Source organism: Phoca vitulina, unplaced genomic scaffold (genome assembly GCF_004348235.1).
Source record: "Phoca vitulina isolate PV1807 unplaced genomic scaffold, GSC_HSeal_1.0 scaffold68, whole genome shotgun sequence".
In the NCBI taxonomy this organism is placed as follows: Eukaryota; Metazoa; Chordata; class Mammalia; order Carnivora; family Phocidae; genus Phoca; species Phoca vitulina.
The window spans coordinates 4,835,115-4,848,822 of NW_022589771.1; the positions used below are offsets into that span (position 1 = coordinate 4,835,115).

At 49.6% G+C, this 13,708-nt stretch overlaps 1 protein-coding gene across 2 annotated transcripts in view; it reads left to right on the top strand.

Moving 5' to 3' along the window:
• The first annotated feature begins 3,717 nt into the window (after positions 1–3,717).
• The window catches only part of MX1 (MX dynamin like GTPase 1), a 31,267-nt gene continuing 21,276 nt past the window's right edge, over positions 3,718–13,708 (top strand). The window contains exons 1-4 of one of the 2 annotated variants that reach the window (XM_032392508.1): positions 3,718–3,816; positions 7,237–7,317; positions 8,476–8,596; positions 12,810–13,002. In XM_032392508.1, coding sequence (XP_032248399.1) covers positions 8,498–8,596; positions 12,810–13,002 — 292 coding nt within the window. In that variant the 5' untranslated portion in view covers positions 3,718–3,816; positions 7,237–7,317; positions 8,476–8,497. Of the gene's footprint in view, positions 3,817–4,639; positions 4,972–7,236; positions 7,318–8,475; positions 8,597–12,809; positions 13,003–13,708 lie in introns of those variants that run through there. The other variant, XM_032392509.1, reaches the window with a different exon arrangement.

Sequence of the window (13,708 nt, forward strand, 5' to 3'; positions counted from 1 at the left end):
GACCGCGTCCAGGCCGAGCTACCCATCCGAGAGGAACCCCGGCCAGAGAGCCTCCACCGGCGCCGCCCCTCCCCCTCCGGTTCCGCTCTTCTCTCGTCCCCCGGCCTCGCTCGTTCCTCCAGCTCTCAAGACTTTCATTTCTGCTCTCCAGGAAGAAGAAAAGAAACTGAAACTGAAACCGAGTTGTCTGGGAAACGCGAGATCGGGGAGGAGATGCTTAGGGTAATTCCCCGGGGGCTATCTGAGGCCCCTGTCTGCAGGATCAGAGCCTGTCCTCAGACCCACCATTCATTCATTCGTTGGTTCATTCTAGAAACATCTATGGACATACTATGTGCCGCGAACTCTGCTAGAGCCCACGGGCCTGGTGCTGCCCTGTGGACAACCCGCAGAACGGGCGTTCACAGAGGTCAAGGCAGTGTGATGAGGCTGCGTTGGGGTGGGGATGGGAGGGAACCTGGGGCCCTGAGGAAGCAGGTCCGCCAGGTCTGGGGAAGATGGCGAGAGGCTGTGAGCTGGGAAGAAGCCCAGCGTGCAGGGGTAGAAGGAGGAGCGCCCCTGAGCGGGAGGAGTTGTGTGTAGCGGGCAAGGTGTTACATGAAGCAGTGGGAGCGGCGCTGAGCCAGGTGAGGCTGGCCACGGGCAGGCCTGGCACACCAAGCTAAGCAGTTAGGAATACCCCACCCACTCCCACCCCTGCTGTGGGGCACCCTACAGCATTTAAGCTGGGCGGAAATGCACTGGCTTGGAGGTAGGGAGGATGCCTCGGAGCTTGCCAGGCGTGGCTGCCCACGAACCCCAGCACAGCTGTCCTCAGCGGGTCAGGGCCGGGCCGGGCAGGTGAAGCGAGGGCTGGACAAGGACCAGCGAGACCTGGAGTGCCCTGGGCACGTGTGACCGCGCTACCAGCAGGGGGTGGGGTCACTGTCATTGTCGGCTACCATGCTTCCCATGGACGCAGAAAACAATAGTAAGAGGACAGTACCAGCTGACCGTGGTGGGAGCCCCAGGGGCTGGGGGGGCTGGGCCCCTCAGTCGGGTTAAATTCAGCCCATGCTTACTGAGTACCTAGTCGGTGGGTGGTAGGCACTGGAGGGATGCAAGCTTGCCTTTGTGGACGTGACACCCCCATCGAGGTGACAGCCACCTCCTCCCACTATCCACAACATCCATCGGAGATGCAAGAGCATCTGAGACTGAGCTAAGATAGGGGGCTGAGTGGGGGGCTGGAAGGAGCTCCCCAGGGCAGCTGCACAGACAGGGAATATCACCGGGGGTGGGGGGCGGGGGGGGACTTGGCAGGGGAGGAGAATGTCTCTGGGAGCCCAGAAGGAAGGACAGGCAACAGAACTGTGGGCTGCATTTAGGGATGTCTGAATAGGGTGTGGAGCCTGAAAGACAATTCTCAAAAGCTGAGAGTTTGACACTTACTTGGTAGAATAGAGAGTAATCCGTGGGTTTTTTGTTGTTCGTTTTTAGTGGAGAAGGAATCGTCAGTAATGCAGGTGGAAGGCTGTGAGCTCTGGAAGACAGAAGGGAAGATGCTCCAGAGCACAGGACTAAAACCCAAGGTTACAGTGTTAGCTCTCCTGCTTCCTGGCCACTTCGGAGCTGTGCGAGCCAGCAGTGACCTGATCCTGGGTCTCCGTCTCCTCACGTGTAAAAAGGGAGGGATAACCCTACTCCTCTCATAGGATGGATGTGAAGGTGACTTAGTCTCATAGGCTGACATGTAGCACGTACTTACTCAGCACATGGAAGTCATTATCGTATTATTTCTGAATTACACCCCTCACAAGCCCCTGGGCTCTTCAGGGAACTTCATATAATGAGCACATTAGAAACAGCGAGGTACCAAAATCTGAGACCAGGAGTCCCTGGAGTTGCGGAGGGGAGGCTTGTGGAGTGTCTGGGCGCCAAACGTAGGGAGGTGCTCACGCCGCTGAGAGCCAGCGGGTGAGCGGCACCTTCAGTTCACACGCCAGACAGATCACTCACCTCCCCTAGTCCTGGCCCGGGGGGTGGCTGGTTCCACCCGGTTGTCACTATTGCCCATGGTCCTTTCTGATTTCATTCCTCAACAAGAGTGGTTGGGGAGAGCGTCCTGTGTTTGAAAAAGTCCCATCATTCCTCGGACTGATGTCTGTCTGCACGCCAGCTCACACTCTCCCGTGTAGCCGTGCACTTTTTCCTCCAGCCTGCTCACAGCCCATCAGGAAATGGTGTCACTCTTCCTCATGACTAGGAAGTAACTGAGGCCCAGAGGGATGAGTGGCTGGACCAAAGTTGCTCACTGATTATGGGGAGAGCCTGTGTTCTTCCGCCAGGCCATCCTGGCCGGGCCTGCCCGGCCCCCAGCACCAGGCCCTGCAGAGCAAGGGGACTTCGTCCGCATCTTCCATCTACCTCCTTCCCTTCCATCTACGCTTTCCCTGACCCCAGGCTTGGAGCTGAGGCAGGTTCTGGGCCTTCGAGTGGAGTGGGGGTTGACCCTTCCTAACACGGTCTTTGGGGAGCTTGTTGTCTGCGACTCCGAGCTGAGCTAAGGAGAATGGAGGTAGGGGCCGGCCTCTTCCAAAAAGAATGGTATTCCCCACCCACGGAGGGCCACTCTTGGGCCTGCTTGCCCTCGGCCTCTGCCTTCCACCCGTCGCCATCCTGGAGAAATCAGATGAGCCCAATTCCAGAGAGGACTTGAGGTGGGCAAGGAAAAAGATGATGCGGGTCTAGTGAAAATAAAGAGAAGCTCACTGAAGTGGATTCTGGATGCTAGGTGGGGAGGCTGGTAGGGGAGCCGTGCCCTGGGAGTCATGACCGGAATGATCATCAATCACATGCCAATCACAGACCCAGCAGGAGACTCCACAACAGGGGAGAACCATCAGTTAGGGCCCAACAGGGAAACGTGCACTCTGCATCTCCCAGCAGAAATCGGCCACCCCTGCAATTCGGCCAACCAGAAACCGCCATCACCCCAACGCTTGCTTTTCTCCAACAGACTTTCGTTCAGAACAACCCCTCCCGACTTCCTGCATCTTCTCCATAACATATTGTTCCTTTTCTGTTTGTTGGACTTGGCTATGGTTTTGCCATAGCTTGCTTGTCCCGATTTACAATGTTTCTGCTATTCCCAAATAAACCCATCTTTTGGTGGTAAAATAATTGCTTTTATTTTTAAGGACAACTGTCTGCATGGGGAGGGGAAGTTGGCTGGGCGAGCACTGTAGGGGAAGGGGAGGGCGGTTGCCGGTCATTAACATAGAATGAATGCTTGAGAATCCCTGCCGGGGTTGGAATGATCCGGGGGAACCACTAGCAGGAATTTAAGACACCCAATTATCAGGGCACCTGTTCCGAAGACCAGGCATTAAGGTCTGCCTAGGTTCAAGGCTACCTTCAGTTCTGGATGACTCCGGGCTAGCAGAGCAGCCGTTCTCAAACTGGCTTCTTGGGCCCTGCACCTAAGTTTCGATTCAGCAGGTCGTGGCCCCGGGGTCTGCATTTCCCTCCAGCTCCCGGAGATCCGAGTGCGCGCGCCCGGCATGGGCACGAGCACACCCCGAGCGCCCGGCAGAGGCTGCAGATGGGCCCACCCGGGGGCGCAGCGGCCGGCGGGCTCCCAGCGGTCGAGGGGAGGCAGTGGGGGTGGGGTGTTCGCTTCGCTTCTGCGCCGCGCCGGCCCCCCTCCCTCGCTTCCAGGGACTTTCGTTTCTCCCCGGCGGCGGCGGCGGGGGCGGGCGGGCAGTGAGGGGCGGCGCCTGGCGCTGCATAAAAGCCGAGGGGCTGCCGGTGACGCTCGCGGCCGCTCGGGGACAGGTGAGTGTCGCGCTCCTGGATCCGGCACCTTCTGGGTCCCGGCACCTTCCAGCGAGCTGCGGGGGGGCGGGTTGGTGGCTGCGGAGACCAGCTCCCCAGGGGAGCTCGGGGGATTGCAGAAGCTAGTCACGGTAATGATGGTGATGATAATAGTGATGGAGATGTTGGCTGGACTCAAGCACCCCGGATTCTGCTCCTGGCCAACAGGCTGCTAATGCTGCTGATGACTCATCAGAAACAACCCCCCTACCCAGCCCTGCGGGCTTTTCTGCTGGGGGAGGTGCGCAAGCGGAGGGGATGGCGGCCAAGGGGGTCTCCCAGGGAGCTAGTCAAGGGGTGCGCACTAAGAAAGTTTCATCTCCACCCGTGCGGGGCCTCCAAGCCCACCTTAAAGGTGGCCCATCGCTTGGTTCCTTTTATATTTCCTGCTATTACCGCTGAAAATAAAACAGTGAGTTAATTTTGCCAGCGAAAGAGGGTTTATTTGGGAATAGCCGAGATCCGCAATCCGGGACACGCAAGCTCTGGCCAAACCCTAGACAAGTCCAACAAACAAAAGGACAGGAATGTTGTTTTCTGGAAGGGGGTTGGGAGGGGCTGTTTGAACATAAGTCCATTGGAGAAATGCAAGGGTTTCGGGGAGATGGCAGTTTCTTGTTGGCTGAGTTGCAGGAGTGGCCGATCTCTTGTAGGAGATGCAGTGTGCATCTTTCCCGGTTGGGGCCCCTAATTGATGATTCTCTGCTGTTGGGGTCTGTGATTGACAGTCCTTGGTATGATTGAGGAGGAATGGCACAGGCCCCTTCCGGCCTCCCCACTACCTTAGTGAGGTTTTAATTTTATTACTTTTCACACTGCTGAGGAGTGCCAACCAGACAAGTCAACAGTGGGAGTGCGTAGACGAGGGGTCTGCACTATCCTGCTGAGTACGGGGAGGTTCGAGTGGAGGGTCCCCGCTAGAGGGCGTTCTGAGTGGCTGAGCAGCCCAGTAGGAAGGAGCGGCAGGTGGGAGGACCAAGGCGTCTGGGGAGGTGCCCTTTCCAGCGTACCCCCAACCCCGGAGATGGAGGGCTGCCCAGGGTCTCCCTTCGCTGTGGCGTGTGCAGCGGGGTGGGACTGAGCGGGGGACATCCTAGTTTTCGGGGATGGAGGAAGGTAAGACAGTCTTGGGGGCTGACAGAGGGAACCAGGCCCTGAGACCTGCACTCTCCATCATGGGTGAGCGCTGAGCTGTGCATGTAGGATTCTCGAAATTATTTGGTCAAATTTTAAATCGGGTTTTTGTCAGAAGCAGGGTCAAGTGATGCTAACCCCCAGCTGTCAGTCCCAAACGGCTCCTAAAATGTCTATGTCAGTTTTCCACTTTGGAACAGAGCTGCTGGCCAGGATGGCCAGGAACCCCTGTCATGTGGACAGCCCCCCCCCCCCCATTTCCTCCCTGGCTTCCCTCCCCCCACCTCCCTGCACTGAGCTCAGCATGGCTAGGTAGAGTACATCAGGTCTAATGCACAAGATGTTCTCCCCTTCCCTCATGAAAAATTTAAATGTCAGTGGGTTTTTGGAAGGCAAAACATTCTCTAGAGAAAAAGTAAATGTAAGTTCTGCCAGGATTATGTTTAAAACTGGACTTAGGGCGCCTGGGTGGCTCAGTTGGTTAAGCGACTGCCTTCGGCTCAGGTCATGATCCTGGAGTCCCAGGATTGAGTCCCGCATCGGGCTCCCTGCTCGGCAGGGAGTCTGCTTCTCCCTCTGACCCTCCCCCCTCTCATGTGCTCTCTCTCATTCTCTCTCTCTCAAATAAATAAATAAAATCTAAAAAAAAAAAATTAAAAAAAAAAATTTAAAAAAATAAAAAAATAAACTGGACTTAATTTTATTGGACAAGTTTTGGACTTTGAATCAGGCATTCAGCAGGATGCACTGGTAGGTGGTTCTTATCAGGGGTTGGGAGACCTCTGTGAGGTCTGGGCTGAGAAGGCTTTCCCACACCGGGAGCAGCCCATTGGGCACCCTGGATGCCACCCTCGCCCCCCGCCGCAGAGATTCTCCAGTGACGCTGCTGGTGGATGGTGTCTGGGTCTGGAAGCCGCTGGTAGACTTGCCCCCTCTGAAATCCAAAGTGCAAGGGGCAGCTGGACAGCCACCTCCAATGGACAGCGGACACCGGAGAGTTCACAGACCCGCCTTAGCTAGTATCTCCACCCCCTGCCCCAAACCTTGGCAGTGAGCGAAGAGGCCTCCCCGGCTGCTGGGGGGTGAGGAAGATGAGCGTGGACAGAGGTGTGGGGTGCCTACGTCAGAACTCCCCACAGTCTTGTCTGTAAACACTCGGTATGGGTTAGACATTTTACGAGCAGTTTGAGCCTGAGAACTTGACTCCATCAAGGCCAAAATGGGTGAATGCATTCAGTTCGGTTTGACAGGTGCAGCAGGATGTGGAGTGTAATGGATAAGTAAGAAACGGGCTTTAATTACTGAGATTGCCCTGCTCCTGACATCCAAAGTGATCTTCAAAGATGATCTGTGAAAGGTGCAAACATTTAAGATGCATGGGTAAGACTTTGTGTTAAAGGAATGTCATTATATGAAACAGAGGAGGGGAGTATATTCACAAAATCCTCTGTTGACCGAAAATAACCCGGGGTCACGGGGGTGCAAGCCCTAGGGACCACCGATGCCACCTGTCTGGGTGCATTAGGGCCAACTGAGGCAGCTGTGGTCTTCAACTTGGGGCCCCAGTCGGGGACTCCCTGAGCACACAAAGCATTTCCAAAGACATGGTGGGGGAGGAGGGGAGGTAAGAAAATAAATTTCCAGATTGCCATATTCCATAAGTACTCTTTACAATTGATTGCCTTTCAAAAAACCTTTCTCCCACTTGCGATAACAGGAATACATCCCTCTCTCCCTTTTGTTTTTTTAACCTGGCTCTTTCAACTGCCCCAATATTTATTTAGTTATTAAGATTTATTTGTTTATTTGAGAGAGCGAGCATGAGCAGGAGGGGCAGAGGGAGAGAGACTCTCAAGCAGACCCCGCTCACTGAGCGCGGATCCCAATGCGGGGCTCGATCCTACTACCCTGAGATCATGACCCAAGCAGGTGCTATCCAGGCACCCCTCAGCTGTCCCAATGTTAAAGGAAGACTGCATAGCTCTTGGGGGAGGGTCTTATGAAAAGAAGCACAGAGAGCATAAGAAAAAAATCATTGATTCAGGCAGTAAATTTACAGTAAGGCTCTCTGCCTTATCCATCTATCTTAGAACTGAAATATTTAAGATTTACCAAAAGGATTCGGAGAACTATGACCTTGCTTCAATGCGCGTCCCCTGCCCACCGTTCTCAGCAATGGGACCTTGATGAGCGCTCACATTTATTCACCCGTTTGTGGTCTAATTTGTAAATTTTGCGTGATTTCAGGGAGGTGTAGGAGAACAGCTCTGCATTTCTGTCCAACTAGTCAGCGTTACGTCGTCAAGTTAAAAGGAAGGTGTATTGGAGGTAAGTAGGTGCTTTATATTTTTCATAACATTTATTTCAAGTTACAGAAAAATTTTCACTTACTTTTACCTGAGATTATTAGATGTGTAAAATTTAATATTTAGAGACTTGTGGTTCCACACATTTTTAAAAGTGAATTTCAAATATCTGTTTGTATTTTTTGGATACAGAGGAGTATGCTAAGGTTGTTGATTAACTTCTTTCAAAACAAAATGATATTGTATCTATATTGTATCCGTATGTGACGGTGGATGTTAGTCAAACCTATTGTGGTCATCAGAATAGGTTCAAAATACACAAAATATGTAAATCAAACCATCATGCTGTATGCCTCAAACTTATGCAGTGAAGGATGTCAATTATTTCTCAATAAAACTGGAAAAAATAGAATAAAGTAAAGGACATTAAGATACACTTACACGGGGGAAATGGAATAAAAATATGAAGTCAGTAGCAAAGGGAACAGAGTAAAAGAACTTAAAGTTCAGGTATTTTTTTTCAACTATGTTTGGGTATCAAATCTCCACAATATTCAGAATCTTGCAGCTACATTGGAAGTGGTTCTATAGTAATTTTACTTTTGCATGTGAATTTTATTTCATTTTATTTTTTTTTAAAGATTTTATTTATTTGAGAGAGAGAGAGAGAGCAAGAGAGAGCACGCACGTGCACAAGCCCGCATTGCGGGGTGGGGGTGGGCATGGAGGTACAGAGGGAGGGAGAAGCAGGCTCCCTGCTGAGTGGGGAGCCCGACGCTATCCTGGGACCCCAGAATCATGACCCAAGGTGAAGGCAGATGCTTAGCCGACTGAGCCACCCAGGCGCCCCTACATGTGAATCTTAAAAACGCATCTGTCGTTTCATTCTTTGCCACTAAATTTACGGCGAAGAAATTTTTGATGTTCAACCTAAAATTGTAACAGGAAATACCTAGTTGGAAAGACTGTTTTGGGGTCTGGGAGCACATTCCTGAAGACAGCTGAGCTGGGAGGCAGGTCTGTCTCCATCCATCATTTGGCTCTTGGTCAATTTTTTTCCCAGTCCCTAAAGAGTTAAGGAGCCCACAGCCTGTCCCACTTGGTCTCGTAGTGGGTGTGGCTCTGGGGCTGAAGGTGCCTGGCTTCTGAATTGTGTGAATCCTGATGTGCTTGATTTTAGGCCGCACTCATAAAGGAAGAAGATGGTTAATTCTAAAGGAGAAATCACTGACTCGGATCCTGGATCCAATCATCTGTTACTAAATGGACTTCCTGATAAGGCAGGGAAAAATCAGGACACTGTAAGTTGCTGCCTGAAAACCTCTATCTGTGTGGGCAGGAGCTGTATCTGAGGGCTGCCCTTGTAGACCGTGATGCTGCTGCCCACCCTCCCCCCCGCCCCCCAAGATGCTGCTTACTTATCTCTCCCACCATGCTTGCCGATGTGATCCCTCACTTGCTCAGCTGGAGCCCATCTGGCCGCCCAGGGTGGTGTCCACGCTTTGCCTTGGCCGACACTGGTGGATGGGGCGCAGTTTCAGCCTGGGAAGCCAGGCGAGACGCTGAACGCTGACGGGCTCCCTTAGGAACTGGCTTGGGCTCTGGGCGCAAGGACCACTGTGCTGTCCCACGCCCACGGCCTGGTTCCATCTCCAGCTGCAACCCCGAGGTGTCACTGTAAGACCCTCACATGGGGTGCCTTTCTTCCCCAGAATCAAGACTTATTTTTGGCGGGAACCAAACTTGGCCTCCGAAATCAGTCTGATCTGAATTTTATCCCAATGCAGACAATTGAAGCTGTATGATGTCATTTATGAGACAGCTATTCCTCCCTGGTTTCTAAGCCTGGCTTCCCATCTCCCAGGTGGGAATGATAATAGTATTTACTTCGTGTGACTGTGAGAGACAGCCCCCTTGACTGCTGTCACGTGTCTTAAGGTCATGGATCATCCGCCTCTTTCAAGTTGACCCCATTTTCATAATCAATGCTAAACAATATTTGGAACAATATTAAAAGCCACATTGAAGGACATGGAAAGATAAGACTGTCCCTAATATAACTGTGTCTCTTGCCCAACTGTAACCAGCAACTTATGGGGCAGTAAGAACTCACCCCACCCACACCCACGTGCTTGGCTGTAGCTTGGCCTTTTTCAGTCACGTGTGTGACTGAATGGGTGTGTCTTATAATGCAGCAATTCCCTTTCTAAGGGTAAACCTTGGTTCTCAAAGTGTGGTCCCCAGACCAGCATCCTCAGCAAGGCCTGAAAAGTTTGAAATACAAATACTCTCCCCACGCATCCACCTCCGGCAGACCTAAAGAACTAGGAACTCCGGGGGTGGGTCTGCCATCTGCGTTTTAACAGGCCCTCTAGGTGATACTGTTTGTGCTCAAATCTGAGAACCACTATACAAACTCCTGCGGGGACCTGCTGAGAACCATGTTCATAATGGTGTTTATGATAGCAAAACCCAGAATCAACACAAGTGCCCGGGAATGGTGGGCACACATGTAGACAGCGGAATGCTCATGTGGCAGAATTCTGTATAGGAGTGGGAATCAAGGCACTGAGATCTAAAAAACAGTGGTGAAACAGAGTCAAGTCATAGAAGAAATGTATGGTGGGGTGCCATTTATATAAACTTCCAAATCAGGCAGCAGGAAGCAATGTGTTGCTCAAAGATGGGTAGGTGGTAAAACCATCAAGAAGAACAAGAACATGGTTCTCCTGAGCCTCAAGATGGAGGGACCCTTGGTGGGGGTAACAGCAGGAAGGTGATGAGGGAGCGTACATGGAGTGTCTTACATACTGGGATTATGTGTTTTCTTTTCTTTTTTTCTTTTTTTTTGGATGATGTGTTTTCTTAATTCAGGTAGTTGGTTCATGCACTATCACTGTTATTCATGTTGTATAAACTCTTGTGAATGGGTGATATAAAGAAATGAAAACAAAAAAGAACCCATGAGGAAGGCTAAGATGGAGGCTGGTCGGTACAAAGGTGTAGCCAGGATCCTGGCATGACCACCCAGGGCTTTCCCTGGGGAGGTGTGCTCTAGACCTTTCTGAAGTTTGTCATAGAGAAAAATTGCAGCAGGTGCTTGTTGAAAACATGGCCAGGAGGATTTTTTTTTTATTAGAGAGAGAGAGAGCACGAGCAGGGAGGAGAGGGAGAAGCAGGTTCCCTGCTGAGCAGGGAGTCCAACATGGGGCTCGATCCCAGGACCCTGAAATCATGACCTGAGCCGAAGGCAGACACTTAACCAGCTGAGCCACCCAGACACCCCATGGCCAGAAGGATTTTATTCAAGACTATCACTATAAGGGAGAGAGATTGAGGTCAGGGTAGTATATGAGGAGGACGAGGTGGGGATATATAGATAGCCAGAAGGGTGAGGGAGAGGAGGGAGAATTACGAAGAGCAAGTTAGCATCAAGGGGGCCGAGGGTAGGAAATTGATTAGCTCTCAACAGTGAGGGGATTCTGGATGAACAAAATATAAATAACTTCTCACCATGATATAAAGGAGCTATAAAAAATTAGGTATATTATAAAGCCCATTCTCATATTTTCTTCTTAATCAGGTGTCTGTTTTCTTGTCAAGTTTTGAGAGTTCTTTATATATTCTGGGCATAAATCCTTTGCCAAATACATGTTTTGCAAACATTTTCTCCCAGATTATGGCTTGTTTTTATTCTCTTAACAGTCTTTTTGAAAGATTTTTTATATGGTGTGGAATATAGATACAGAGTTATTTCTTTTAAAGATTTTATTTATTTATTTGACAGAGAGAGACACAGCGAGAGAGGGAACACAAGCAGGGGGAGTGGGAGAGGGAGAAGCAGGCTTCCCGCCGAGCAGGGAGCCTAATGCGGGGCTCGATCCCAGGACCCTGGGATCATGACCTGAGCCGAAGGCAGACGCTTAATGACTGAGCCACCCAGGCGCCCTGATAGAAAGTTGTTTTTTGTGTGTATATATATATGTCCAGTTGTCCCAGCACCATTTGTTTAAAAGCTTATCTCTCCACTGCATTGCCCTTGCACTTTTGTCAAAAATCAGTTGGCCATACATAATGTCGGTTTATTTCTGAAATACATATTCTGTTCTATTGATCTCTTTCTCCATTTTTACACTAGTATCGCATTGTTTTGGTTACTGAAGCTTTTTAAATAAATATTGAAATCAGGTAATGTTAGCCTTCCAACTTTTTTCTTCTTTTTCAAAATCACTTTGACTATTCTAGGCATATTCAGATCATTTATATTTATTGTGGTTGTTAATATAACTAAGTTTGAGAAGACCATTTTGCTATTAGTTTTCTGTTTGACTTATCTGTCCTTTATTTCCCCTTTTCTCTGTTCCTACCTTCTTTTGAAGTAATCAAATTATTTTTTATGATTCTTTTATCTCCTTCGTTGGTTTATTAAGTATGCCTACTTTAGGGTTTATATTATACATCTTTAACTAATCAAGTCTACCTTGAAGTGGTAGTATGTGACTTCATGTTTAAATAAGAACCTTACAACCGTATGCTTCCAAAACGTATCCTTCCATTTCTCCCCTCCCAGCCTTCATGCTATTTTTCTTTTTTAGAAGATTTTATTTATTTATTTGAGAGACACAGAGAACACACGAGTGGTGGGGGGAAGGGCAGAGGGAGAGGGAGAAGCAGACTCCCCACTGAGCAGGGAGCCTGAGGTGGGGCTCACTCCTGGGACCCTGGGATCATGACGTGAGCCGAAGGCAGATGCTCAACTGACTGAGCCACCCAGGTGCCTGCCTTCATGCTATTTTTGTCATGAATTTTAATTTGACTTACAAACATATCGTTACTATTATTTCTGTTTGGTCATATGTGTTTTAAAGATATGTAAGTTATTCTAAAAAAGTATAGTAACCATTTCTGTCATAGATTTCTTTGTGTAGATTCAGATTTTCATTCAGTATCATTTTCCTTCTGGCAGAAGGACTCTAATATTCCCTGTGGTGCTGATCTGCTGGTGATGAATTCATTCACTTTTTTATGTCTGAAAAAGTCTTCATTTGTCTTCATTTGTTAAAGAGATATTTTAGCTAGGTATGGAATTCTAGGTTGATGGATTATTCCCCCAGTATTTAAAAAAGGTTATTCCACTATCTTCTTCTTTGTATTGTTTCTGATGAGAAATCTGCTGTAAATTTTATCTTCGCTCTTCAATGCATAAACATGTTCTCTGACTGCTTGAAACACTTTCTCTCCATCACTGGTTTTGAGCAATTTGATTAAAATGGGCCTTGATGTAGTTTATGTTTCTTATGTTTGGGGTTCATTGAGCTTCTTCATCTTTGGGTTAATTGTTCAAGTTTGGGAAATTTTTTATCTATTATTTCTTTAAATATTTCTTTCTGTTCCTTTCCCATTCTCTTTTGTGAGCTCCATGAACCTATGGTATTAGGCTGATTGAAGTTGTCCAACTTTGATGGAACATGACCTGCAGGCCATAACAGAATTCTTTGATTCCGCTTCCTTTAGGAGCCCGAGAACAGCCTGTGTAGCCAGTACGAGGAGAAGGTGCGCCCCTGCATCGACCTCATCGACTCCTTGCGGGCGCTGGGTGTGGAGCAGGACCTGGCCCTGCCCGCCATCGCCGTCATTGGGGACCAGAGCTCGGGCAAGAGCTCCGTGCTGGAGGCTCTATCGGGGGTCGCCCTCCCCAGAGGCAGCGGTAAAAACTTGTCCTCTGTATGAGTCCGCTCAGGCAACCATAACAAAATGCCACAGACTGGGAGGCTAAAACAACAGAAATTTATTTCTCACAGTTCTGGAGGCTGGAAGTCCAACACCTAGGTGTTGGCAGGGTTGGTTTCTCCCCAGGCCTTTCTCCTCGTGCAGGTGATCATCTTCTCATTGTGTCCTCCTACGACCTTTACTCTGTGCGCACACGTCTGGGGTCTCTTCCCTTTTTTGTATGGATGCCAGTCATATTGGTTAGGGTTCCACCTCTTATGACCTCATTTAACCTTAATTACCCTTTTAAAGAAAGGCCCCATCTCCAAATACAGTCATATTGGGGTTAGGGTTTCAACATATGAATGCAGGGGGACACAATTCAGTCCATAGCTGATGTTGCACATTTTTATGTGTATTGTATGTAACCTGCACTTTGTGGCAGGTCTAAATAAATGTATTTGGGCCCCCAGAACCATGTGCATGTGGGTGTCTCTCCTGAGCCCCTTCTCAAGAAGTGACCTTCTGAATGGGAGGTAAAGATTGGTGCTCTGGTTGGTGGTGCTGTTTGAGCACCAAGGCTGAGGGATCAATGAGGGTTCAAGGGGGGGGGCAGACCTGAGATGGGCCTTGACATATAAGTGAGATGTAGAGGAGGGTGGGATCTGGAAGTTTACAGCAGGGGGATTGTGGTGAGGGGCCTC